General features: G+C 42.7%; 3 protein-coding genes across 4 annotated transcripts; all 3 read right to left on the bottom strand.

Annotated features, from left to right (window-relative positions):
* Positions 1 to 2,761: 2,761 nt before the first annotated feature.
* On the bottom strand, positions 2,762 to 6,822 carry LOC127753444 (1-acyl-sn-glycerol-3-phosphate acyltransferase BAT2, chloroplastic-like). Its single transcript, XM_052278924.1, has 6 exons — positions 6,461 to 6,822; positions 6,193 to 6,378; positions 5,158 to 5,564; positions 4,709 to 4,810; positions 4,297 to 4,602; positions 2,762 to 3,635 (listed from the first exon to the last, which is right to left on the bottom strand). The coding sequence occupies exons 1-5, from the start codon at positions 6,534 to 6,536 to the stop codon at positions 4,375 to 4,377; spliced, it is 999 nt and encodes a 332-aa protein (XP_052134884.1). The 5' UTR covers positions 6,537 to 6,822; the 3' UTR covers positions 2,762 to 3,635; positions 4,297 to 4,374.
* A 1,859-nt stretch (positions 6,823 to 8,681) lies between these two features.
* Positions 8,682 to 17,471, bottom strand: LOC127752493 (wings apart-like protein 2). 2 transcript variants are annotated; one of them, XM_052277890.1, is made up of 13 exons: positions 16,678 to 17,471; positions 15,253 to 15,352; positions 14,566 to 14,899; positions 14,183 to 14,295; positions 13,486 to 13,614; positions 13,213 to 13,306; positions 13,027 to 13,110; positions 12,156 to 12,784; positions 11,080 to 11,390; positions 10,789 to 10,933; positions 10,058 to 10,155; positions 9,875 to 9,956; positions 8,682 to 9,184 (listed from the first exon to the last, which is right to left on the bottom strand). In XM_052277890.1, the coding sequence occupies exons 1-13, from the start codon at positions 17,154 to 17,156 to the stop codon at positions 9,101 to 9,103; spliced, it is 2,682 nt and encodes an 893-aa protein (XP_052133850.1). In that variant the 5' UTR covers positions 17,157 to 17,471; the 3' UTR covers positions 8,682 to 9,100. The 2 variants fall into 2 exon arrangements, with proteins under 2 accessions (XP_052133850.1, XP_052133849.1); XM_052277889.1 differs by having other exon boundaries at positions 12,156 to 12,787; positions 16,678 to 17,470.
* A 2,540-nt stretch (positions 17,472 to 20,011) lies between these two features.
* LOC127752816 (protochlorophyllide reductase B, chloroplastic) lies at positions 20,012 to 23,501 on the bottom strand. The gene is made up of 4 exons (XM_052278235.1): positions 23,371 to 23,501; positions 23,144 to 23,230; positions 21,390 to 21,921; positions 20,012 to 20,937 (listed from the first exon to the last, which is right to left on the bottom strand). Exons 1-4 carry the CDS (start codon positions 23,431 to 23,433, stop codon positions 20,411 to 20,413), a joined length of 1,209 nt encoding a protein of 402 aa, XP_052134195.1. The 5' UTR covers positions 23,434 to 23,501; the 3' UTR covers positions 20,012 to 20,410.
* Between the last annotated feature and the right edge of the window lie 1,946 nt (positions 23,502 to 25,447).

The following is a 25,447-nucleotide window of genomic DNA, read 5'->3' as shown; positions in this document are numbered from 1 at the left end:
CATAAAGTCCAAGAACGCCAAATTCCGAGACCCGAGTCAAGAGATATCGCCATTTTACTAACGGTTGGTTGTGCTGAAAAGTGACCTGCGGTCTGATTGTAGGCCTTAGGACAGTCTAACCGGGCCTATTAGCTGGTCTGACTGACGTGATAAGGCCGGTCTGACCGGCTTCAATGGTCTGTTGCACTGGTCTGGTTTATGGTGGCGATACAGAGCCGCCATAGCCGCAACCGGTCAGACCGAGCCGAAGGCGGTCTGACCGGCCACTACACTGCGGTCAGACCGGCCAGGTTGAGTGGGCTCAATGATTGCCCTGTAACGGCTAGTTTTCTAGCCAGTACAAAGTAGTCCGGTCTAACCGGCCACTCTATGGCGGTCGGACCGGCAGAGCACAGAGTTGGGGATTTCGACCCCAACGGCTAGTTTTGGTGGTTGGGGGTATATATACCCACTCCCCAGCAACAAGGGTAAGGTTTTGGCACTCCATTGCATTATCTTGAACCCTTGCAAGAGCTCTCACACCCTTGGGCACTTAGTTTATCTAGTGAGGTGTTAGAGAGTGAGTTAAGCTAATCCAAGTGCATTGCTTCATTGTTATAGCTAGTGTGGCACTTGATCATCCTCGGCAAGCATCCTAGACTTGTTACTCTTGGAGGTTGCCGCTTCCTAGACGGCTTGTGGAGGTGTTGCTCGGTGACCTCTCCGAGGAGATTGTGTAGGAGGCCCGGCGCCGGTTGTGAGTGGTTTGGAGTTCACCACCTTTGGAGTGAAGGAAGAACTACCCTAGTGATCTAGGCTTTGGTAGTCCTCTCCGTGGGCCGGCTCCCGCCTTGCCCACCCCTTGACGAAGGGGGCGTGCGGTGGCTTCGTGGTTGAGCAGTGGAGTTGGGCTCGCCTCAACGGGGATTAGGAAACCGACGAGTTTCCGAACCTCGGTGAAAATTCCTTCTCTTGTCTCCTTTATTTTGTGCAAATTTACTTTGAGCAAGTTTACATACTAGAGTTTATTTGTGCTATTATCACCCTAGGCTTGCAAACCTCAACATAGGCTAGCTTCTTTGTGCACTTACTTGAGACTAGTTGATTTAGGTTTTGAACTGTGCAAAACCATTTTGATTTACGCTTCCGCATACAAAACTCGGTTTTAGCCAAAAGTTTGAAAAACCGCCTATTCACCCCCACCTCTAGTCGGCCTCCTTGATCCTACACCGGGCGGCAGCGGCGGCGGCTCAGTGGCATGCTCGGCCCCTGGAGCTAGCGGTTGTGCTCGCTGGCGCCGGCAGCAGCGCGGCGGCCGTGGCTCGCTGGTGCCGGCGCAAGCTGCCCCATGGTGCGGCCAGGCCTCGGCAGCCGGGCGGCCGTCGCGGTGCCCTTAGCGGCCAGCTGGGCGGTGCGGCGCAGCCATGAGGGGCGCGGAGACCGGGCAAAGGGGGTGACGGCGGGTGGCGCCGGAGCCGGAGCGACAGCGTATCCGGCATCGGCGCAGGCCCAGATGGTAGTGCAAAGGGAGCTGGAGGCGGTGGGTCGTCTTCCTCGTTGCCGGTCGGCACCCTTGCCCTTCCTAGAGCTCCTCCCCTTCTTTTGCGGGGAGTTTCTAGGTTGGATTGAGACGGCAGCTCGCTAGCAGGGGAAGCTCAGGCTGCCGAAGCAATGTCACCCAATCCTGGGTTCTCCTTTGGCCAAAACTAGCGAGGCGGCCGGCGGGGGGTGGAACGGAGGGGTCCTGGGCCAGCTATCAGGGATGGTGGTTCGATGGAGTCGGCCGACGGAGGGGCGTCGGTGCGGTGTGGTGGAAGCTACGTGCTACCTTTTGTCTATGTGGTGGTTCTAAGTGGTGGACGGTGATCTGCGATCAAGGCTATAGGGTCCTAGGCGAAAGCCTAGTCCGGTGGTTCACCGGACCGGCAGCGGCTACACCTTCGGGCATCGTAACCTCCTTGGGACGTTGTCAAAGGTTACCCTCTCCTCTTCTTGATGAGTTTCTCTGGGTCAAAACCACATCTTGTTATATGGACGATGGCGGCATTCTAGATGTCGTGACCACCTTGGTGACATCGTTTTCAGAGTCTCATCTCTGTGGTGTTGCCGTAGGCCTAGCGGCGTTCGGTCACGCTTAGCGGAGGTCGTTTGGTGCTAGGCTTCACCCTCAGTGGTTTGTGCTTGAGGGTAGTGTGTGGTGTGTGGTCATGCACCTTGGTGCATTGTGGTGTTTTTTCTTGTAACTTTTACTCTTTAATACATTCAGATGGCCTCCTTCGGCCTTCACGGCGAAAAAAAGTTACATAACGTGGATTAATGTTCGTTTGCAACTTATACATTTTCTCCAAGAGAGATGTACACAACCTTTCAGAGTATAAATTATAATTTATACAGTTTTTAATAAATCCAATGTAGATATTTGGCTCATTTAAAAGATTTGTGCCACCCTTATAAAAAAGAACATATAGAAGTATTTTTTTAAAGCACAGAGAAAAAATTGCCGAGCACACTTGCCATGTGCCCTGATATTTTATTTTTGTCATTTTTGTTTTTAGTAATACCCTTCTTTTAAAAAAAAGTCTTTGTTCCTTCATCAAGGAAAGGAACATCCTTTTTTTATTAAAAAAATCAATATCACACGTTATACTATCATCATATCCGTATACAATCACTTGTGCGCATAGTATGCGTATAAGATCGCTTGACACGCAGTAACTGCCAAGTTGAGCTGACCATGGAAAATTCAACGTTTTGAGTTTCTAGCCCAGAACGCAAAAACAGATGAAAAGGTAAAGCACATGTTTAGTGCGTGCATGTAACACAAGTGAATCCAATACAAAACATTATTACAGTTACCGAATGGCGTCCGATGGCACAATCTTAAAGAGACTAAAATTAACAACAAATCCCTTACCTTACCCATTAATATTCATAGTCACTAGGATTTGAAGCTAGCAGATAAATATTCATAGCCACTAGGATTTGAACCTACAAGATAAATATTCATAGTCACTAGGATTTGAACCTAGCAGATAACGTCACGCACCCATAACTCCTTCACAATAATTCCTTTGGTGCTTCCCCAAATTTGATATCGCTAACTTAAGCCAAGTAATCGAGCATCTCATATCAAATTTGCCAGAATACATACAGCCCGGAGCTCACAGCTTCCGGATACCATCTTACCAATAAAATGCATTCTCTTTATGGAGTAATTACCAAGTTTCCCCTTTTCTTCTAACTTTTGATTCGTTTTCGCTTCGATTTTCAATGAAATATAACTCATTTGTGCACGACAAAATTACTTTGTTCTACTGCTTAATCGGCGTGGCAGCACTAACTGCAACTAGCTAAAAATTGAGCAATAACGTCTGAAAGCAGAAGCAGTCTTACCATTCAGTGTTCAATCCTGGCCTGCCCTACACCATATCTTCAAACAAGAACACAGGATTGCATTGACAGACTCGAGCACACATTTTTACTTCGCAATTTAATTTAATGAAACAAGCAACTTCTCCTAAATTACGATAAGTTCTTAGGATACGTTATATATTTGTATTGTTAAATATAAAATAGGGGCAAAAATAAACTACATCAGAGTCTATTTTTACAAATCTGACTAACAACGGCAGTCTTGTATTTCTCCTCTCTTCAGTCTGCAAAAAAGGACAGCACTCAGCACCTAGTCTGCTACCAGCCATACTAGAGGCTCAGGAACATGAAGTAGATAAATTGTGGACTAGAAGTCTAGAACATATATAAATTATAAAACATGAAAAAAAAATTCCCACTCAACGTGGGCAAACAAATTAGCATGATATGCATGAAAATAAGGTGCTAGTGGGTAATGCTAAGTACAAACTAGCTAATGTGAACCAGCTGACACGGTGCCTTTGTTGCTTTTGTAACGAGCTAGATAAGAATATTAAGATTCATACATCTGTACTGAATTTTCGTTTTTGAAAATATACTAAAAGAGTTTATTGTTTTAGATCATAGAAATGGTAACTGGCATTTACACCAACTAGGATGTACATAGACAACTAAACAAATTAATGGGCCATATCTAAAGTAACAGCCTCGAATACATGTTTGATGCTCTTTGGTCATTTTTAATTGAACAAGAGGTGTTAATGTTCAGTCCTCTCTTACAGGTTACTTGCCTCTTCAACTCTGTGACTGGGAGAATAAACTCAATCCTCTAAGATATTACTTGCCTCTTCTGTAAATTTACCAAGTGCAGAAATGCACAATGCCATTACACTACACAAGCTTATTTATCCGATTACGAAAGTAATGAGTACCTAGTATCAGTACCTGTAACAAGCTTAGCCTTGAAAGCCTGTCTGTGCCTTTGAATAGGTTCCATATAATAAAAAAAAACACCATCTTTCTTTAGTGCACTCCATAACCGTTTAGAATAAGAGTGTCAGCTATCACCTTCCTTGCTTCAGAACATAATTTCTCAGCATCATTCCCTTCAATTGGATGGTGAATAATGAGCTTTACTGAACCTGAATTAAGGATGCCTTCCATTCCAGAAGGCATCAGTTTCCCTGTCCCGAGAAGAGTAATAGGTATCACAGGAGCACCAGTCTTTGTTGCCACACTGAATGCACCTCTCTGGGGACATTTATAACCACGTCAGTACACCATGAGAAGGTTGACATTATATACTGAATATAAAAATCTCATTAGATGTAATGTAACCTAAGTTTGGTTACCGAACCTTAAATGCACCTAGCTTTCCATCTTTGCTTCTAGTCCCCTCTGGAAAGAAAAATACAGATGCTCCTTTTTTCACCAAATCCACACACCGTTTAAGACAGTCCTGAATTTTAACAAACCATTTGTTATGCTCAGCATGGAATACAATGTTGACATACTACAAATATATAGGAAGGCGATCATGCATTAAACAAAAACGATGCTAACATTCAAAGATAGAAAGAAACAAAATTCATTATGTGGTTTGGCCATATGTGTATGCAACAAAGTTCTTCATTTTAAAGAAGGTGCTATAACTGTGTGAACAGAACTATGTTCAAGGCAACCACCAAAGAGAATTTTGTGTCTTCCCCAAAATCATATATGATTCATAAAATCTTGTTTATTTACCAAATTCTGTAAATGTGTATATGTCTACTTAAGAAAGCAGGGATGAGACTACAGCCATACCAGCTGGCTCCTGCTGTCCATACGCCGCAAAGGAATTACTCCTAAGAGATACATTGCCCATCCAATAATTGGGAACATAAATATACTTGTCTTGCTTATAAACTTGAAACACCTTCCTAGAGTTAGAAGGGTATAGATATCCAAGAAACTCTGATGGTTAGCAACATAGACAGCAGGGCTACTATTCGGTGGCAGGTTCTCCATTCCCTCGACATCAAGCTTGTAGAACATGGAAATTGTCAGAGTTGCCCAAATCTTTGCAATGTAGTGCTGAGCTCTCCTCCGGTATCGGTCAAATAGGAGCACAAGTGGATGAACCACAACCATGGCGACAAACAAAAAGATTGCTGCAACTGCAGTCACCGCGTAGAAGCAAACCCCTCTGACCCTTGAAACCACATCGGTGTCTGGTAACCAAATCAACAAACAAAAGTAACCACATAAGAAATGCAATTCTGGAATTTGGTATGAATCCCATGAGTTTGTCCATGAACATGATTTTATTTGCGTCCGCACATTACATGTAAACTGCATAGACATAGTTTTTTTGTTTTCCATCATACATCTTAGTAAGAAATATCCATTGCCGCTCAAATTCCATGAAACACAAATGCACAATAGCTAGTTTTAGCTGCTACAAATTCTGTAGAAAGTCTTAACAACTGCCAGTTCTCCTCAATTTATACTAAACATTCCATTGGCACCTTCCAGGTTGGTGTGGAGCTAACTGTTATAAGCCAACAATATGTCATGGTGGTTAACAAGAATGATGTGCTGGCAATGATTATGTTTGATTTCCACACCTTCAGTTTTAAAATTAGATATGGCAATTTAGTCACTGCAGGGTCAAACGATTTTTCTCCCCTCCACAATTCCACATTTTTTCAAGCAATTGCCAACAACGTTCCGAATGTAATGTTCCAGCAAACTACGTTAATGGCTACGAGTCCAGCCCAGCGAGACGAACATAGCAACACATTTTGCGAGAGAAAAAAAAATAAAAAAAATGGGGAGAGAGTGGAGGAGGCTGCAAACCTGAGAGCGCCTGCGGCGAATCCCCCATGGTAGCGGCACCACCAGCGGCGAAATCCGATCTCACCACGGTCTCCCTCCGCCTCCTCCAGCTCGCCGTCGCCACCACAACCTGCGGAACCGGTCGGCGGCGCACCCGATGCGGCTGGCACTCCACGCCACGGCCGCGGCCACCGCCCACCACCACCGCTGCAGAAAAAAACAACACCCAAATCACAAACCCAAACCCAAACAGGATGAGAAAAGAGATCAGCGAGAGGCGCGTGGCTACCGTGCGCGGTCGACGGCGTGGCGGCGCCGGCGCCGGCGGCGTGGGCGAGCGGACGCGGCCGGAGGAGGGTCCCCATAGGGGCTCACGCCTCCTCCTCCTCCTCCTCTCGACGGCGGCGCGGCGGAGGCTTTGGATCAGGGGGCGGCGGCGAGTGGATGGGTGGATTGGGTAGAGCGGAGCGGTCGCCGTTGGCCGCCGATGGCGATGGAGAGCTTTGGATGTATTGAAGCGGATGATAAAATTCGTTGGAAACCAAGGCGGTGGGTGGCGAATGGCGATGCGAACGATGGATGAACAAAGCCGTGACGTGTGGCAAAATTCAGCAAATGAAACAAATCCGCATTCAATTTGGTCTCCAAAAGATGGCTGCGGGCGGGGCGACGTAGCTAAAACAAGCGGCCGTGTCCCATCAAATATATCTGTAGGCCTCATGGAGTAGCAGAGACAGTGTGTGTTTTCTTAGGGGGTGTTTAGAGATTTAATTTTTCCCTTATAGGTTTAAGGGCCATTTGGTTCATTGGATTGACAAAGGATTTTCATAGGATTTAAATTCCTATGGATTTTTTTCCTACATCTTCCTTTGATTCATAGGAAAGAAAGGAAATTTTCTATAGGATTGTATTCCTATCCTTCACATTTCATAGGAAAAATAGCAAGAGGTGTAACCTCTTTGTGAACTTTCATTTGTTTTTCCCATAGCAGTATCAAATGACTCCTACTATCTTTCCTGTGTTTGTTGATTCCTGTAGAATTTGAGAAACCTACTACTTCAATTCCTGTGTTTTTTCTATCCTTCGAATCAAAGGGGCCCTAAGTGTGTAAAGTTTTGGCGTGTCACATCAGGTATTATATATGGTGTCGTATAGGGTGTTTGGGCACTAATAAAAAAATTAATTACAGAATCTGTCAGTAAACCGCGAGACGAATTTATTAAGCCTAATTAATCCGTCATTAGCAAATATTTACTGTAGCACCACATTGTCAAATCATGGAGGCTTAAAAGATTCGTCTCGCAAATTAATCATAATCTGTGCAATTAGTTATTTTTGTATCCTATATTTAGTACTTCATGTAGGTGTTCAAATGTTCGATGTGACAGGGTAAAAAATTTTGGGATAGGATCTAAACAGGACCTTACTTAATGCCTATATACAGAGTACACAAATCATTTTGAAAACTACTCCCTCCGTTTTATAATGTAAGACTTTCTAGCATTGCCCATATTTGTATAGGTGTTAATGAATCTAGACACACATAAGAAGTAAGTATTTTTTCCAATCATAAAAAGTAGAGTACAAAAATATATTTAATGTTTACGACAAGAATCGGTTCTTTTGAAAAGGAAAAAAAATCCATATGTACCCCTAAACTTTTGATAGAAATTCCTCTAGCACCATAAATTTTAAAACCGGATATTCAACCCTCTAAGTTTTGTAATGCCATTTATACTGTGGTTTTCGATAGTGGTTTTACGTATTTGTTAGCTTAGATGAGTAGTTTTGAATAATTAATATAGTATATCACCAATTTATACTATATTGTAATGTGAATTAGTACTATTGATATTCCTATGTAAGAGAGAGAGAAAAAAGAAGGGATAAAATGAAGGGCAACTTAAGACGAATGTGGAGATTTTCAATGCATATCTCACGTAGTCAAACTATTTCAGCATGCATGCAATTAAATAAAAACCACTTTAGAGTGTAATATGAATTGTATTGTAAAGTTCGGGGGAGGGAGGGTTGGATATCCGATTTCAAAGGTCAGGTGGTAGATAAACTGTCAGTCAAAATTTCTGAGGGTATTCAGAACTATTTCCTTAAGAAAATTACAGCCATCAATAATTTATTGAGTGCTTAGTTTAAAAACAAAGGAGACAATATACATAGACTAGCCTCAAAAAGTTATGCTATCATGTATTATGAACTTGTTACTCCAAGATTTTATAAAATTATTATGATATTAAAATAATGGTTAACCAACTCTTGTAGTACTAAACAATAAACATCATGATAGCATGGAGTGTACATTCTAATAAAAAGAAATGCTGCAATCAGAGTTGCATCAATCTCCGAGATCATGAAAAATCGGTATTTCAACAACTAGGGACTTCTTAACTTCCACAAAACAGAGCGAAATCCGGCATTTGCAACAGCACACCAACCATACACTTCTACAGAGAATTTGATGGCCACCAAAGCGAGAGAAGACGCAGATGATATTGCATTGCTAACATGTGATTTATTCTAAGCTTCATCAGATTAAGACGTGTGGTCACAAGGTACAAACTGTATGGACGTCTCTGAATAACTGAAACACCACACACTACACTGAACATTCATCCCTATGCTGTTGCTACTTTACACTTAATTAGAGGAAAAAAAAAAGGAGGGCTACTCCCATCATGCTAAGAAAAACAACATCGCTAGATGAGAAGAAAAAATTACACAAAACATGAGCAAAAACAACAGGGGAAAACATTAAAAAAAAAAGAATGAAACCATTGTTAGCTCCCAAGCCCACTGCAGGTCAAGAGTATCAGTCCATCTGCAGAGCCCCAGGCCAAGACAAACACTTGTGTATGCTTTTTTGCTGCAAAGAGGTTGTTAGTTGATCTGTACAGGCCCCTCTTCACTCTTTCTATGAAAGTTTGCATTTCTCGATAACTTCTGTGACAGCTGAGTGCGTTTCCTCTGTGATCATATTGAGCTGCAGATGGAACGACTGAAAGAGAAACGTGATGGATTAATAAATGATGGAAGCAGAATAAGCTAAGGCAGCTTCAGAGTTAATCAAAATGAACAAAAACTAGCAGCTTAGATAGGCATGCACTCAACCAGTGTGGGCACACAATATTCTCATAGAGTCAAGTCCTAAATCGCAAGTTAAGAAAGAGTTGTGCCTGGAGTGCTAAGCCAAGAGGGTAAGAGGTTACATACTTAGAAACTCCCTTTTTACCTCTATCTGTTGTAAGAGAACATTTAATTACGTAGCCAATATGTTGGCTTGATTTGGTGCTGTACTTCAACTGGGAGTTATCAATAACTTAACTCGGTACCAGATTGTGTCTCTCATCTCAAGGGTAGTGATTCAGGTATTACACAAAGTTTCAAATGTGACAGTAGACAATCTTACAGTGGGAGCACACTAGCATTTTAAGGGTTAAAAGTCCCAGCCGGAATGTTTTCTCCAGTTGAGAAATAAAACATCCTGTTACTATTCAAACTTGAAACAAGTTCAAATTTTCCTTATTTATGTGAAATTTTGCAAACAGGCTTCCTGGATGGGAAGTACAATTATGGTGACACCTCACACCTCAGACATGAAAAATTAATGATTTCCAAAATGGAGTAAATTCAAAGATCATCCATACTTTTTTATACAAACAGTAGTTCAAGAATTATGGAGACATACCACAAATTTCTCTAGCGCAGGCACAAGGATTTTTAAGCTGTTATTTGGAAGGCAGCTGGAAATGGCTCCACGAACCTTCATGCTGTTGCAGTTAACAGACAGTATAAGTTAAATGCCATGGTGCTGACATTATGCAAGTAGTTAGATATTAATAAAACAATCCATCAACTACAGATTGCAAACCTTTCAGTTGAAAGAAACGCAAGAAGAAGGGCTGCATAGGCCTCTACAATCATCATTTCAGCTTCCCGTGCTCCTTGCATCAAAGACTCCTCATCATCCTGTTGTTTACAAGCAACAGTCAATCAAATGGTTCATAGAATGTCATAATGAATGCATTGTGAGGTACACAGTTCTGTATAACATTATAAATTGCAATAACCAAGAACTAAAAAAAAATGCTAATGTTCCCAGTGCTTTCAGTTGTAACAAAATAAATTCAACTCAAGCTTCTGGAAATCCAATTTATAGCTATGTTAATAATAATCTGTATGTGTTAATGAAATTTGTGGGTTTGTGGCATTGAGAACATCGCATTAAGATGGCCTTTCACTTCTAACCCGATGTCAATAGAAGGGAATACCATTTTACTTCATAGTAGTTGAACAAATGGTGCACTAAATTATTCTTTGAAATAGAACCTCAGTAATTTCGGTCTAACTAGAGTTGGTAGACTGGATTCAGATAGCAAATATTTATCATTGACATTATTACACATGCATTAATTTTCATCTCATAGATAACAGTATGTTACATGCAAAATATTGTTTTCTGAATAAGATCAACTGTTCTGCTGACCTATGCTAAGGAGCAAAATAAAATACTGCTTTTTGAAACAAAGAGCAGGTAATAAATGCCGAGTTTTACAAAGATATAATCTACATACAAAAGGAACTTGAAGAATTTTGAATTACCGGTGATATAGTTCCAGAAGCTTCACTAGCACCTTGACTTGCTAAGAATACAGAACAGAGGAGTGCTATGACATCTCTCTGTGTCTCTTCACTCTGTGGATTCTGAGATAGATCAACAGGAACACGGGCAGATGAAAGCCGTACCCTGTGGAGAGGTTATAAAGTATTTCTGAGTCGTTAAGAGAACATGAACATTAATTGGATGTTTCTGAGTCCTGACCCCAAGGAACTGCCAGAACAGTAACACTGATATGAATTGAGCAAATGGAAGGAAGCATGTGAGGGACTTACCTATTAAGGCTATCCTTCTCTACAAGGTTAACAAGCAAGCCCAATATGGCAACCAGAAAATCAAGTTCATGATCTCGCAATTGCTTAATTTTGACCTGGTGTGCCTTGCTGTTTTGAGAAGATGATAACTCATGATCAAGATTGACATCTCGACAGGAAGATGCTCCATCTCTCGTGTTATAGTTGTTGTCCACGACAAAACAAAATGAGGGGAAATGCTTCATGATCAAGGAGGCCATGGTGTTAAGTCCACCACATGACGCAATCAATTCACAACCAGATGGGTTGTCATTTGCTAAGTTCATAAGAACCTGCCAGAAAGGAACAGCAGAATTAGATGTGTGCCAATACGGTCAGCAAAATAAAGGGCAACCAAAATTAGACTTTTCCAGGAGTTGTTACATTTTCTTTGAAACAATAAGGCAAAGTTCATACTTCGGCCTAACCATTTACCAGATATCCAAGAAAGGAGCTAGCAAAAAAACATTAAGACAGATCAAGTTGTTTGGAAGATCTCATAAAACGATAAGAAATAGACAATGTAAGGGCATGTAAAGGTAACATTAGGCTCACAGTCAGAACAAGCATGAGTCCCGGTGAAACAATTATATTGTCCTTAAAAATCTTTTGAAAGTACCTTCTTTCTACACTTAAATTTAATCATAAACTGTCTTACATATGCATGTTAGCTGAACTATGTAAACTTAAGCACTCACTACACTCAGACACAGAGTGCCCAGCACATATCATGTACTAAAAGATAGTAGATACAATACAATAGCAATTTAGCTCGAGGCTCTGTCCTAAACCTCCAATCAGGATCACGTCTCATAAATTGCTACTGTATGATATGGATGGTGCCAATTTCTTCTAGGAGATGTTACAATACTATTTTGTACAGAATACATACACGACAGATGCTATAGATTGAGGAGCCATATTGAAAGGGAAAATTTGTGAATTCAAAATATGTCACTCAACAAAGTCACAAAGACAAACCGAGAAACTGTGACCCAAGAATGTATATTCTCTTGAAGAAGAAACAAGAAAGATCAGAAGGAAACATATTTAATTACCTTAACTGATGCCAAGAGGCAGTCTTCCAAAAGACTGGATTCATCTTTAGCACTAAAAAGAGATGTTGTACCCGACTGATTAAGATCTTCAGGTTGGTCTGGTTCATGACTTGCAACTAGCACTCCATTTCCTGATTTGTCTTGATGTTTCTGAGGCAATTTCTTTTTTGGACCAAGCAGTTCCCAATTTGAAGGCTCCTGATCAACATCATCAAATGCAAAAGGGTCATCACCGCCACCACTGTCGGTGATTACATTTTCAGATAGACGGCGTCTTTTTGCCATTTCTCTGGAGTTCCCATCAGAACTGTGCGCTCTTATTGAAATCCACCCACTTGAGCCTCTAATTGGATTTGCATTGCCACGATCCTTTTTTATATTCAACTTCAAAGCACTACCATTGCTGTGTCTCTCGCCTAATGAACCACTTGATGCCCCATTGCTTGATATAGATGGAGAACAATTGAATGCCTTCTGTGACAGACCAGCATCACTACCAGAAGATATAGTAATATGAGAAACTTCTGATTTTGAAGATAAGCAACTATGGCGTGTCTGGTTCGACAAAAGGTTTTTTTTCTTCGAGTTCTTGCGCTTTCCATCATTAAATGAAGTTCCCCCCATGACATGTGCTGCATAACAAAGTTTCAAGAACGACACTAATTAAACTTATATGAGGAACCAACAAGATAATCTGGGTCAGGAAACATGAAATATTAAAAATATCAGGTAGCGTTTAATAAATATTGGTGCCACCGTGTCAGGTCAAGTTCAACATCTGTAGTGAGACTTGAATGGCGACCAAACTATATTGAAACAGTGCACAGAAAAGCCAACGAGTTGATCAAACAAATTTGGTGTTTGTTATTACCAGAGCAACTCTGTTGAGAGACTTTAGACGATTTCGGATATGTAGAGCTGGAAACAACAGAAGAATTCTGCAGTATTGAAAGAGCTGCAGCAAAACAAAATAGGCGTCAGACTGCAACTTTAACATACTGGATGTTTAAAACATTTTATTGTGTTAGCGGACATATTGTATTATTAAGAAAAATACCTGATAATAACTCAATAATACTGATAATGACACCAACAAAAGAAAGCGAGGAGCGTTTCAGGTACAATTTTCTACTCATATTAAGCAAATGGGTCTGCAAGAAGCAAAATGAGTGTAAGAGTTTATACTGCTTTTCAGGAAAAAAAGAAAAATGTTAAGCAGAAATACAAAGTCACACTGTTTGCACATTTTGCACAGAACAAATGAGGGAGAAGATGGTACAGAAGAAGAAAATGGGTACTAAACTGAAACAGAACATATAAGGAGCATTACCTTGTTATCATCGCTTAGAAATGTGGCATTTTCCAATATTTTCAAACATTTCAAGAGGAGAGCGGCACTTTGCAAAGATGTTCCTTCATTTAGGTCCAAAGCTGAAGTTGAGGTATCCTTTATGAGATTCTGATACACAAGGTTTCCACCAGAAGTATATTGTTAATTTATTATTCAGTTTATCAGCGTAATATGATTGCATTATTAGTTGGGGGCATAAAAAGTACACAGATAGGAGCACCAAGCAGTTTATCTCTTAAAGGGATACGCAATTTACTCCAAAGTTTATGCAAGAACAGCAAGTATAGCTGGAAAAGTAACATCCAAATGAATAATGTCCACTTGGTGTAGATATGTCAAGTATTATTATCGTGGGGGATATAATCATCAGAGGAATCACTGTAAGACACTAACACCACATGCAGAATAAAAAAGTATTAAAAAACTATTTTTGCAACATGAAACAACATAATTTGTGATGCAGCCAATTTTCCATGTCCTGATGAAAATAGTTACTACCTCAAGCATTTTCCATGTCCCAAAATATAACAACCTTTGGCTATGTATATGGACAAGCATTGCTTTCATGTGGCTTCAAGCACATTAAAGCTAAAATGGCAAAAAGGAACAAAACTTGCACCATCCATTAGAGTTGAACAAAGGAAGTGTAAAATATGCGATGTTAGCGAGATCTCACCTCCAATGTTGAATGGCAATCCATCATAACGTCAAAAATACTATCAAGACCGCCCAACTCCCTTAATGTCTCTTTAAAATTTCCTCCGACTCTGGACACAGTGTCAGAAGTCTCTGTAACAATCAAATATTTGATAAGGGAAAACCTTCCTAGTATGACAATGGCCATAGGTGCTTCTAGTGCAGTCAATTACTCCAATTCAATTGTGCAACACGGATGGAAGTCATCAATCAAAGGCAGGTGAAGCAAAGGGCTAAGCAAACCACCCATGAATATTGTAAACAGGTGCTATATAACTTATGGCAACTGCTTATTTGGCTCATAAAAATAATTATAATGGTCATAAAGGGAAATCATGACCAAGAAATTTGATTAAAACTTACCCTCCACTGAAACAGCAGACAAGCATGCCTTTTCCATTGTCAACAAAGCAAGCCACTTTGGACACAGTTCTGGCCTTGTTGTTTTCTTGTCATCTTTGTCGAGCGACTTGATCTCTTGACAGCTTAAGAGAATCTCTTCAACTTTTGAAAGGATTTCCTCTGAAATGCAGTCAGAATCCTTATTTGATCCATTAAGCATTTGAACTTTACTGATTCCAAGAAGTTTGGAACCTATCGATGGTGCTTTGGAATCAACAAGATTCACTGGAGGATTTAATAATTTAAGAAGAAAATGGACACAAGATTCTGAATCCAACAAATGATTTTCTTGAACCTGAACAACAAGAAGGGAGATATTGGAAAATAAGCACAAGTGAAGTTATGCCAATAAAGAATACAAGCTGCTAGCAATATTAACTGAAATTTACACCATAAATTAAAGTTCAACTTCAAACAAAATGATGAAATAAAAGCATGGACTTTCTTAAGTAATCTTCTTTGTAATCACATGCCAAGATATTCATGGAAAAGTGGTGAATACTTATATAACTGTACTGGAGAAATAAATAACTTTGTCATGATGTGATTATTTTTATGGGCTGTTATATAAAAGAAAACAATCGATATGCGTAAAAAATGGAATGAAGCATGCACAGAAGCACAAGGATGGGATTGAGAGGTACTCACATCACTTGCCAAAATGAATAGAAGAGCAGCTGCACCAATAGTGCAGGGAGGATCATCAATGTTCAAAACCAAAATTGCATCAATAATTTGTTGCACCAATCTATAGGATATAAGAAAAGAGGACACTTGTGAGTAAGAAAACAAAACGCAATGTATAATAATTTCATTAACGGAATATGTGTTTGTTGAATGGAACAATTTCAGCAATTGAATACATTTGAAATTCAACAGGAAAATGGATACAAATAGGAAGTGTGCTGGTGCTTAACAAGTTGTACATTTTTACTCTCAGCAATTTTATTTGTGCACATTAGCATAAATGGGTACGAAGTAAAATAAAAAGTTGCAAGAGTCCATAACAGTTCAAGCAATCAACCTCCTCACAGAAAACATGTCATTTGCTAACATGAACTTCCATCAGGTGCTTCTTTAATTCACAGTAGATTGCGATGTTTATCACAGCTCAAGTGGAAATTCCACAAAAGTTTTGTGAACATTGTAGCATTGTGCTTTTGGTTTATAAGACTCTGGCTAAGGCTCTGGCTGGCACTCCTTAATCTAAAGCGATTTTGAACTTTTAAGAATAATTTTAGGTAGAACTTTACCTGTCTACTTAGCAATCATGAAAAGAGAGCCAGGCACCAAAAGTAACAAATAAAAGAGATTAAGTACCAAATAGAAACTCTCCTGAAAGTTCCAAATTGACTGATCTCTTGGCTTCAAGAGATATATTAGGCTAGAGATCAATGGATATTGGATAGCATTTCCAGCAGTAACATTCTACAGTCATATCTACATAGATACCCAAGCAATCCTAATTCAGTTAATAAAGATGTATTTCTAGTATCTAGGCATTCATCATCAGTCACTATGCTTCCTTCCTCTACAACCATGTGAGATTAGCAAAATAAAGAGACCAACATGCTAGAAATGCTCAAAGATCACACTTCCTAAACCCAGCTGTAACACTCGGTACCAAATTGGGCAAGGCAGAGGTTAAGACAAGTAGCGAACATCTAATTCTGCACCACCACGGTGATAACCCTAACCCTAACCAAGCAAGAAAACTCAGAACAAGAAAACAAACACAAGTTGGTAAATCATAATTCAGAACAAGTTCTTGTGCCTAAGATGAAGGCAATAGCTACGGATTGCAACACCAAGCATGCTGTTCGAAGGTCAAATGCCCTAAAGGTGGTTCATTTCCCACAGAAATGCCAATTACGGAGCCATAATCGTACAAAATCCCACTGTTTCCGCCAAGATTACGCAGAAGAAACAAGAACTGGCTGCCCAATTTCATAACCCTAACAAGATTCCTCACCAAGATTGCCCGCGAAGCAAGAGCAAGAACGCGAATTGTTATTCTTTACTTACAGCGCAGACAAGTAAGAAAAAAAAAGGAGGGTTCTTTGGTGTACCGACCCCTGGGCCCGGAGGACGCGGCGGCGCGGCGCGGAGGCGCAGATCCCGAGCAGCGCGAGGAAGCTGGCCCGGCGCACCCGCCTCGGCGCGGTGGCGCGCAGCCCGTCGAGCGCGAAGTTCGCCTCGTCCACGCTCTCCATCATCTCGCCGTACTCCTCCGCCTCCATCAGCGAGGTGGCCGCCGCCGCCGCCGCCGCCGTGGCGGGCTCCGCGTAGTCCCCACCCCCACCCCTCCCCCGCCGCCGCCGGGGCGGCGGCGGCGGGTCCTCGTCGAAGTCCCACATCGACGACGACTCCTGCGACGGCGGGGGCGGGTGCGACGACTGCGACGACGACCCCAGCAGGACGAGGTCGTCCTCCTCCTCCCCGTCGAATTCGAACGCGTCTTGCGACGACGAGAACCCACCGCCGCCGCCGCGCTCCCCTCCTCCCCCGTCGGAGAAGGAGCGGGATCTGCGGCCGTAGGTGCGCACGATCATCTCAGCTGCTGCTGCTGCTGCTGCTCCGCCTCCTAGCTGCTGCGGCGGCGGCGGCGGCGGCGGCGCGCATAGGAGAGAGGAGAGAGAGATTCGGGAGTCGTCTCGTCTCGTCTCGCGGGGGTGGGGATGTGGGTGACGTCGTCGTGGGGGGGATGGGTTTGGATTTGGATTTCGAAATTTTTTGCTGCTGCGGCTGCGGCTGATCCGGATTTGGGAATTGGGAATCGGGAAAAATGGAGGCGGAGGGGAGAGGCGTGCGGATTTGGGGGAAATCGGAGGAGGAAACCGGGAATGGGACGAGGAGGAGGGGGAGCTGAGGCGCTGAGCTCGGCTTGGCTCCGGATGTGCTCGGCTCGGCTCGTGGCGTTGGGCCAAGCTAGCTAGCTAGCCAAGAAAGGGAAGGGGATTTGTAAAAAGAAAAAAAAAAGGAAGGAAGGGGTGGGACCCACTTGCATAGGAAGGCGGTTAGGCGGTGGGTGGGATGGGGCGCTTCCTAGCCGTTGGATTGTTGGTGTTCCATCTTGGCATCTCATGTGGGAGGATGACGAGCCATTCGGTGATTTTCGATTTAGTTGGTGTTTGTATCGATCAGTGTTACATCGGATGTATACTAATTAAAAGTATTACACATAAACAAACAATAAAATTAATTGCATAAATAAAAGCTAATTCGTAAGACAAATTTTTTAAGCCTAATTAATCCATAATTAGTACATGTTTACTACAGCATCACATAGGTTAATCATGGATTAATTATGCTCAATATATTCGTCTCGCGAATTAGTCCAGGGTTATGGAATGGGTTTCATCATTAATAATATCCGATGTAGTAGGGATTAAAATTTAGTCGTTGGATCCAAACACCATCTTAGATGAAGATGAAGATATTTTAGTCCACGTAAAATGAAACAAGTTAGTAATGATTAATTGAGTTTACTTTTATAAACCCTAAAAGTAAATTTTATTTGATATTTTAGAGTAAGTTTATATACAAAATTAAAAAACAGTTTGAAAAACATACTAATGTATCATGTATCTTGATGAGAAAAGAACGTAACCTAAATGAAGATGAGGATATTTTAGTCCACGTAAAACTCCAAAAATAGATTTTATTTGATATTTTAAGTATTTTTTATATAGAAAATTAAAAAACAGTTTGAAAAACGTGTAAATAAAAATTAAGATAGAACTTTTATCATAATGGACAAAAGGATGTACTAGTAGTTGTTGAGCCACAGGGAATTCGTGAGTAGTGAGAACCAACCCGTTGTTGCTGGGAAATTCGTGGGAACTATAGTACCCCGTTGATTGCATCTTCTTCAACCTCTCGGTCAGGTTAGTGGTGCTACTGTTCACGCCATGGTTGACGCTGGTCAAACGCTGGTTTTCTTCACCCTCGTCAACGTCCCGTCTTCCATTTCATCGTTTTGCTCCACAGACCACAGCTGCATAGAGAGTTAGAGACCCACCTAGTTGTATCCTCCTGAAAAACCTCTACAATTTCTTTCTTTTTGCCTTTTCAGGCTTTTGCTGCACGGTTCTCACTTTATAAAATGGAGGCCAGTTTAGGGCCAAGAAGTGCCAAAACCTCACTTTAATTACAAAACCGAGTAGTTTCTTTATTTACTACTGGCAAATTTTTTAATTGAAATGCTTTTTTTTGTCCAAATCTCACTCACCTTCTTCCCAAATCAAAATTATATTTTACACCAAATACTTTATTTAAAGGGGTGTTTAGATTCAGGGATGTAAAGTTTTGGCGTGTCACATCGGGTATTATATAGCTTATCGTATAGGATCAATAATTAGTATTTTTATTAGTGCCTAAATACCATGTGCGATACTATATATATAATACCCGATGTGACACGCTCAAACTTCACATATCTGGATCTAAAGCACCCCTCAGTGTTCTAAACCCCCAAATAAACCATCAGAAATTCAGAATAAATCAGCCCCGTACAACTGGTCGACGAGCAGCGGCGCTCAGTGTAGCACACACGGTGGTAGCTGCGTCCAGTGGACTCATTCTATGTAGGCACCCGATGGCCAGTATTTTGGCTGTACGCCGGACCACGAAAAACTGCTGTCGCCTGCGCCCACTGGTTTCTGCCGTCTGCTGGTTTCAGGATGCTTCAGGTTCAGGACTTTGCTTGATTGCTTTCTGTTTCCGGAAGCTGCTACTACTCCTGTGCCCAAGGAGAAAGAAGTTCACTGTTTGTGCAGGGAGGTGGAGAGGGATAACTATTCTAATATCTCGAGAGAATATTAGGGCCTATTTAGTTCCAAATAAAAATTTTCACGTTTTCACATTGAATATTTGGGCACATACATAGAGTATTAAATGTAGAAAAAATAATAATTACACGGTTCGTCAGGAAACTGCGAGACGAATCTTTTAAGCCTAATTGCGTCATGAGTTGACAATGTGGTGCTATAGTAAACATTTGCTAATGATGTATTAATTAGGCTTAATAGATTCGTCTCGTAGTTTTCTGGCGGAATCTGTAATTTGTTTTGTGTATTAGAGTGCATTTAATACTTCAAATGTGTGTCCGTATATTCGATGTGAGATGAAACTAAATATGCCCTTGATTCCTTCGTTGTTTACATGTCATGGTTCAATATTACCGAAATCGGCATGTATTGGGGAATGATTGAATTGAAATTTCCGGGAATTTCGATAGAGATTGAAGTTTGAATAGATCTTAGCTGAATTTGAACAAGCTTTTAGCAAATTTATCATTTAAAAAAAATCTAATTAGCTGAAAGAATATCCAGGCGGAGGGAACCAACCGACTTGAAAATTTTCAGTCAGAAATATGGGACATATATATACTAGAGATGGACATATAGAGTTCGAGAGCTCAGAGGCAGCTAGAGATGATCTTTGATAGGGTACAAAACTACAAATTACTCAAAAACTCTACAGAGATCATACAACTTAAAAGAAAAACCATCTGTAGTTTTCGATCACCCAAGCTCTTATTACCAAAAGTAATCCCAAAAAAGAAAACACTAGAGTTACATCTTACAACAATCCCATATTCCCATCCCATGATCCACCAGTGAACAACACAACTTTCACTCTGCACCATCATATCGTACACATCAAGCTGATCATTAACAGCTAAGTAATTCGTGAGAAACGCGTCCTACAAATTCTCCTCCATCGATCTTTCTTGGTAGAGAGAAGAAGAAGAAGAAGAGCACAGCAAAATCCGAGACGAAAATCAATAGCACATCACTCTCACTCACTGATCGTGATCGGCCAAGCCGACGAGCTTCTCGCTGAGCTCCCAGACCTTCTTGGCCTTCTCCGGATCGGAGGCCTCCTCGGAGAGCTGGTTCTCGAACGAGGCCGAGTTGTTGTTCCAGCTCCAGTACACCCCGGACTTGGTGAGGCTGGGGTCACTGACGACCTGGGCCAGCCGCTTGCCGGCCTCCTCCTCGGAGACGTAGCCCTTGGTGATGTACTTCTGGAAGGGCGGGAAGAGGAGGCGGAACAGCGGGACGTGCTCCCGGAAGAGGCCCGTGGTGGCGATGCACCCGGGGTAGAGCGACGCGAACGTCACCCCGGTCTCGCCGTGGTACCGGCGGTGGAACTCCTGCATCGTCAGCATGTTGCACACCTTGCTGTCCTTGTAGGCCTTGGCGCCGTCGAACTCGCCGCCGTCGATCATGGCGGAGCTCGACACGCCGTCGAGGCCCGAGGCGAGCCCCCGGAGGTCCCCCAGGTTCGCCTTCGGCGGCACGTTCCCCGCCAGCGTGTTCGTGTTCCCTGCATTCATCGTATCGAAATTAGAACGATGTTCTTATAGCAAGTTATAGATTGTTGCCGACGTAATTCCCAAACTTCTAAACGATATGGTCTTTTCTTTTAAAAAAATAATTATAATTGCATTTATATTTTTTTAAAACCAGCTTATCGATTTTGTAATATTTAATTTATTTGTTTGTACAATCAAATAATAATTATCATAAACATTTTAGAAAGCACAAGGCTGTGTTTGGTAGTGTACGGAAAACATGATTATTCATTAACATATGAACTTAAAAAATAAAAAAAATATGTTTCTGTACAGCAACTATTTTTTTAATTTTTTTATAAAATACACACCATTTAGCAGTTCGGAAAGTATGCACGTGAAAAACAAGGAAACCGAAGTTGGGGGACTTAGGACATTAGAACACAACAGCCTAATTCTGGTGAAGGAGAAAGGTTGCCATTACCGGTGATGGAGCCGACGATGATGAGGCGCTTGGAGGGGTAGTCGGAGGAGGTGAGGTCGGCGAGGAGCTCGCGGGCGAGGAGGAAGTGCCCGAGGTGGTTGACGCCGACGCTCATCTCGAAGCCGTCGGCGGTGAAGCTCGGCTGCTTGGCGGTGGGCTGGTACACGGCGGCGTTGCACACCACCACGTCGACGGGCATCCCCAGCCGCCGGACGTTGCCGACGAACTGCCTGACGCTGTCGAGCGACGCCAGGTCGAGGTGGACGATGGTGTAGCTGCCCTTCTCCATGCCGGCGGCCTTGGCGGCGCGCGACGCCTTGAGGAAGTCGCGGCACCCCATCACGACGTGCCACCTGCCCGTCTCCGCCAGCGCCTTCGCCGTCGCGAGGCCGAGCCCGGACGACGCGCCGGTGATGACCGCCGTGCCCTTGCGCAGCGTCTGCTTGCCCGACGGCGACGCCGGCGTCGCCGTCGGGGACGACACCGCCGCCGACGCCTGCGCGCGGATGGCCACCGACGACGTGCTCACCCTCTGCAGGAGAGTTTCAGTTTTCGTGGCAACAATGTCAAGAGATATGAGCAAACTGAGGCCTTTGTTTAGATAAAAAAAAAATTTTGGCAAAAAACGTCATATCAAATGTTTGGACATGCAAGGATATTAAATGTGGGAAAAAAACAATTCCACAGTTTACATGTAAATTACGAGATGAATCTTTTGAACCTAATTATACCATGATTTGACAATGTGATGCTACAATAAACATTTGCTAATGATAGATTAATTATGCTTAATAAATTCGTCTAGCAGTTAGCAGTTTACATGCGGAATCAAGTTTATGAAATTACAGGGAGCAAACTTGACAGTCTTGCAGTAAAATCAAGTTTATGAAATCGATCCACATCAATATGAAGTTGAAATGCCAAAGCTGATTAAGTAGTGTAGTAAAATTTTTTGGGTTGTGGCGATGTCAGAGTTGTGAGCAACTATTTCTAAGCACAGCAAATAAACCTTGCAATATTGTACTAAAAGTTACCCAAATTCGCATCAATTTGCAATGCTATATATACTCAAACTAACACCGACATAAAATCCACATCAATAGGAAGTAAAAATGTCAGGCTAATCAAGTATTATACAATTTTTGTGGCGCTGTCAAAGTTGTGAGCAACTACCATTTCTAAGTACATCAAGCAAACCTTGCAATCTTGCACTAAAATTTCGTCAAAATTCACATCAGTTTGCAATGCTAGATACACTCACTCAGCAAGTCCAAATGTCAACCTGAAGTTGCAAATTAACCAGACACAAAATGGCTACTTTGGTTGCACTAACAACGGCGACACACACTGATGTAGAAATTAGCAAAGCTACAATCCAGTGGAAACAAAACAAGCCGCTCTGCCGCTGACATTGCCAATTTGCCATAACTAAAACAATGAGAGAAGCATGATGATATAATCTCATTAGCCAGTTGAATAATTCCTAACACTGACATAACCATTTGCAACGCCACGGGCGCTCCTAATCTGACAGAGCAAACCACAGAGCCACAGTGGTAAGCTCCTCCAACATAACTGAAAGTCTGAAACTAATCGTGAAGTCAAGAAACGAAAACCTGGCAATTCACTGAACGAACTAGCCAATTACTTGCTACTACTCGCCAGTTAGTAGTAAGTACTAATATTAGCACTAACAAACAGAGCATCAGCACAGAGCAAGCAGAATGCTGTAACAACATTATTACAGTTACTACCTTGGTGCGAAGGCCGAGAGCACTGGTCTCCAGCTTGAGCCCGTCGCCGAGACGAACGCCCAAGAATGCCGAGTCCTTCACCGCTCCCTACACCCCCAAAAACCAACCCAAAAACAAAAAAAAAAAACCATTTAACCAATCGCCGCCATGAACACGAAGCAAAACTCTGAACTAGTCTGAACTCTGAAATGCCTCCATGGCTGAATCCCCGAGCTTAGAGCTCTCACCTCCTTGCGGGCGGAGAGCGCGGAGGGGAGGAAGGAGGTGGTGGTGGCCGCCTGGAGAGCCATCGGAGATTTTTCTCTCTTTTTTTTCCTCTGCAGCGAAGTGAGTGAGGCTTTGGGGGGTTGGGGTTCTAAGCTAGAAGAAGAAGAGAGCGAAGGAGATTAGGCGGGCGTTTTATACCAGGTGGCGATAAGGCGATAGGGGGAGGAGTGCCACGTGGCGCCGAGCTGGCGATGGCCCGGCCAATGGGGTTTCGCGGGCTGGATTTCCCCTCACGGGATATTTCTTTTTTATTATTATTGTTTCTCGTCGTTTTTATCTCCTCTATGTGCGCTGATTTTTTTTTTTTTGGGTGTATGTTGGTCGCTGTTTCGGTTGGGGTCGATCGAGATGGTTCGAGTGAGTTGTGCGTGGATGGATGGGCCGGTTTTGTTTGGTCTCGCCGTGGATCGCGGTTGAAGGACCAGTATCTGGGAACGGATGAGATATGGGCCTGTTCAGCTGCTTGATACAGCCCCTGCAAGGAATAAGTTCACTTCATGACCCTTAAAAGTGATCGAAATCTAATTCGTATCCCTAAACCATAAAAACCATAAAACCGGATATCTCAACTCCCAAACTCTTAAAACCGGTGCAATTTGACTCCCTGGACGATTTTGGAGAGTGGTTTCGCTGACGTGACGCCTACGTGACAGTATTGACTCGGTCTTCTTTCCACGTGGCGTTAACGTGGCATTAGAAATAAAAAAAGGGACTGCCTATATATCATGCGATAGATTTTCTAGCCTCCTATCATGCAAATTTTTCAAGCCATAGGATAAATTTAATCTCATCTATTTAAATTTAGGGAGTAACTATTAAAAAAAAAGTTGGCATGTATTTACATTGTAAGTTCCTAAAATTACATATGTAATTTTAGTGTATTTATGATGTAAGTCATAAAATTACATATGTAATTTTAGTATATTTACGATGTAAGTCACAAAATTACATATGTAATTATAATGTAAGCACGATGTAATTAGTAAGCGTGGATCATAAGCAAAGTAGCGGTAGAAAACACTGCTCAAATGCAAGGAAAAAAAGCAGGCGTGTGTTTCGAAATTGAACGGTAAATATGTGAGACCCACAGAACGCAACAACAAAGTCCACAGAACGCACCAACAAAAGCTCGGTCCATCTCAAAGTCCACAGCCGTGTATGACTTTGCTCAATCCAAATGCAGCACTAATTGTAAACAGAGATGAATGGTCAAAAAAGTGAAAGATTTAGCACCCTATTTTCTGTCAACAGAGCACTAGCGATTCAGATAAAAAAAGTGCGTGACCCATTAGTCATTCACACAAAAAGAAATGTGGACTCATTGACATGTGGGGCCCATCCTCTCTTTCACCTTCCTTCTTTCTCCTCCCTCTCTCCCTTCCCTCTCTTTCTCTCCCCTTTCTTCTTCCACTTCCTTCCCGGCACCGGCGGCCGGTGCCTTCTCCAACCCCATCCCGGCGAGAGCGCGGGCACAAGTCGAGCAGCGCTGCCGGCGACGCCCTCCGCGTCGGCGCGGCGCGCGGCCATGGCGGGCTCCACTTCTTCGCGTCGCGCTCGCACGCCGCCCGCCTCATCGACCTCGTCACCTCGCTGTCGTCTGCCCGTGTCGTCATGTCCAAGCAGCTCGTCTCGCACGTGAAGCTCTGTCTGGTGTGCCGTGACGACCTCATCTTCCTCCCATCTGCACATTGCTGCAATCAAGCAAAGAAAGTAGCAGGACAAGCAGTAGCAGAGTAAAAGAGAGGACGAGGCTTCATTGAAGTCACATAGGCTAGATTCTAAGGGCATTGCTTGCAATGCGTCTGCCCTCAACAAGGAGCCAAAGCCTCCACGTAGGCAAAAAGCCAAACGAGGCTTTCATCTCCACAATGCGCGTGTAGCTTTGGATAGGCCGCATCAACATCGCTCCATCTCCAATCTATGCGCCGCCGCTAGCTTCTTCCCCAGCTTCCCGCTTCTTCCGGGCTTCGGCCAGCGCCCCTCATCTCCTCCCCCGACCAGCGCCCCTCCCGTGGCCGGCGAGCGGACAAGCTCTGT

Source organism: Oryza glaberrima, chromosome 10, assembly GCF_000147395.1.
Source record: "Oryza glaberrima chromosome 10, OglaRS2, whole genome shotgun sequence".
Classification (NCBI taxonomy): Eukaryota; Viridiplantae; Streptophyta; class Magnoliopsida; order Poales; family Poaceae; genus Oryza; species Oryza glaberrima.
The sequence above is the reverse complement of the archived record's forward strand: the minus strand, read 5'-3'. Positions and strand labels throughout refer to the sequence as shown.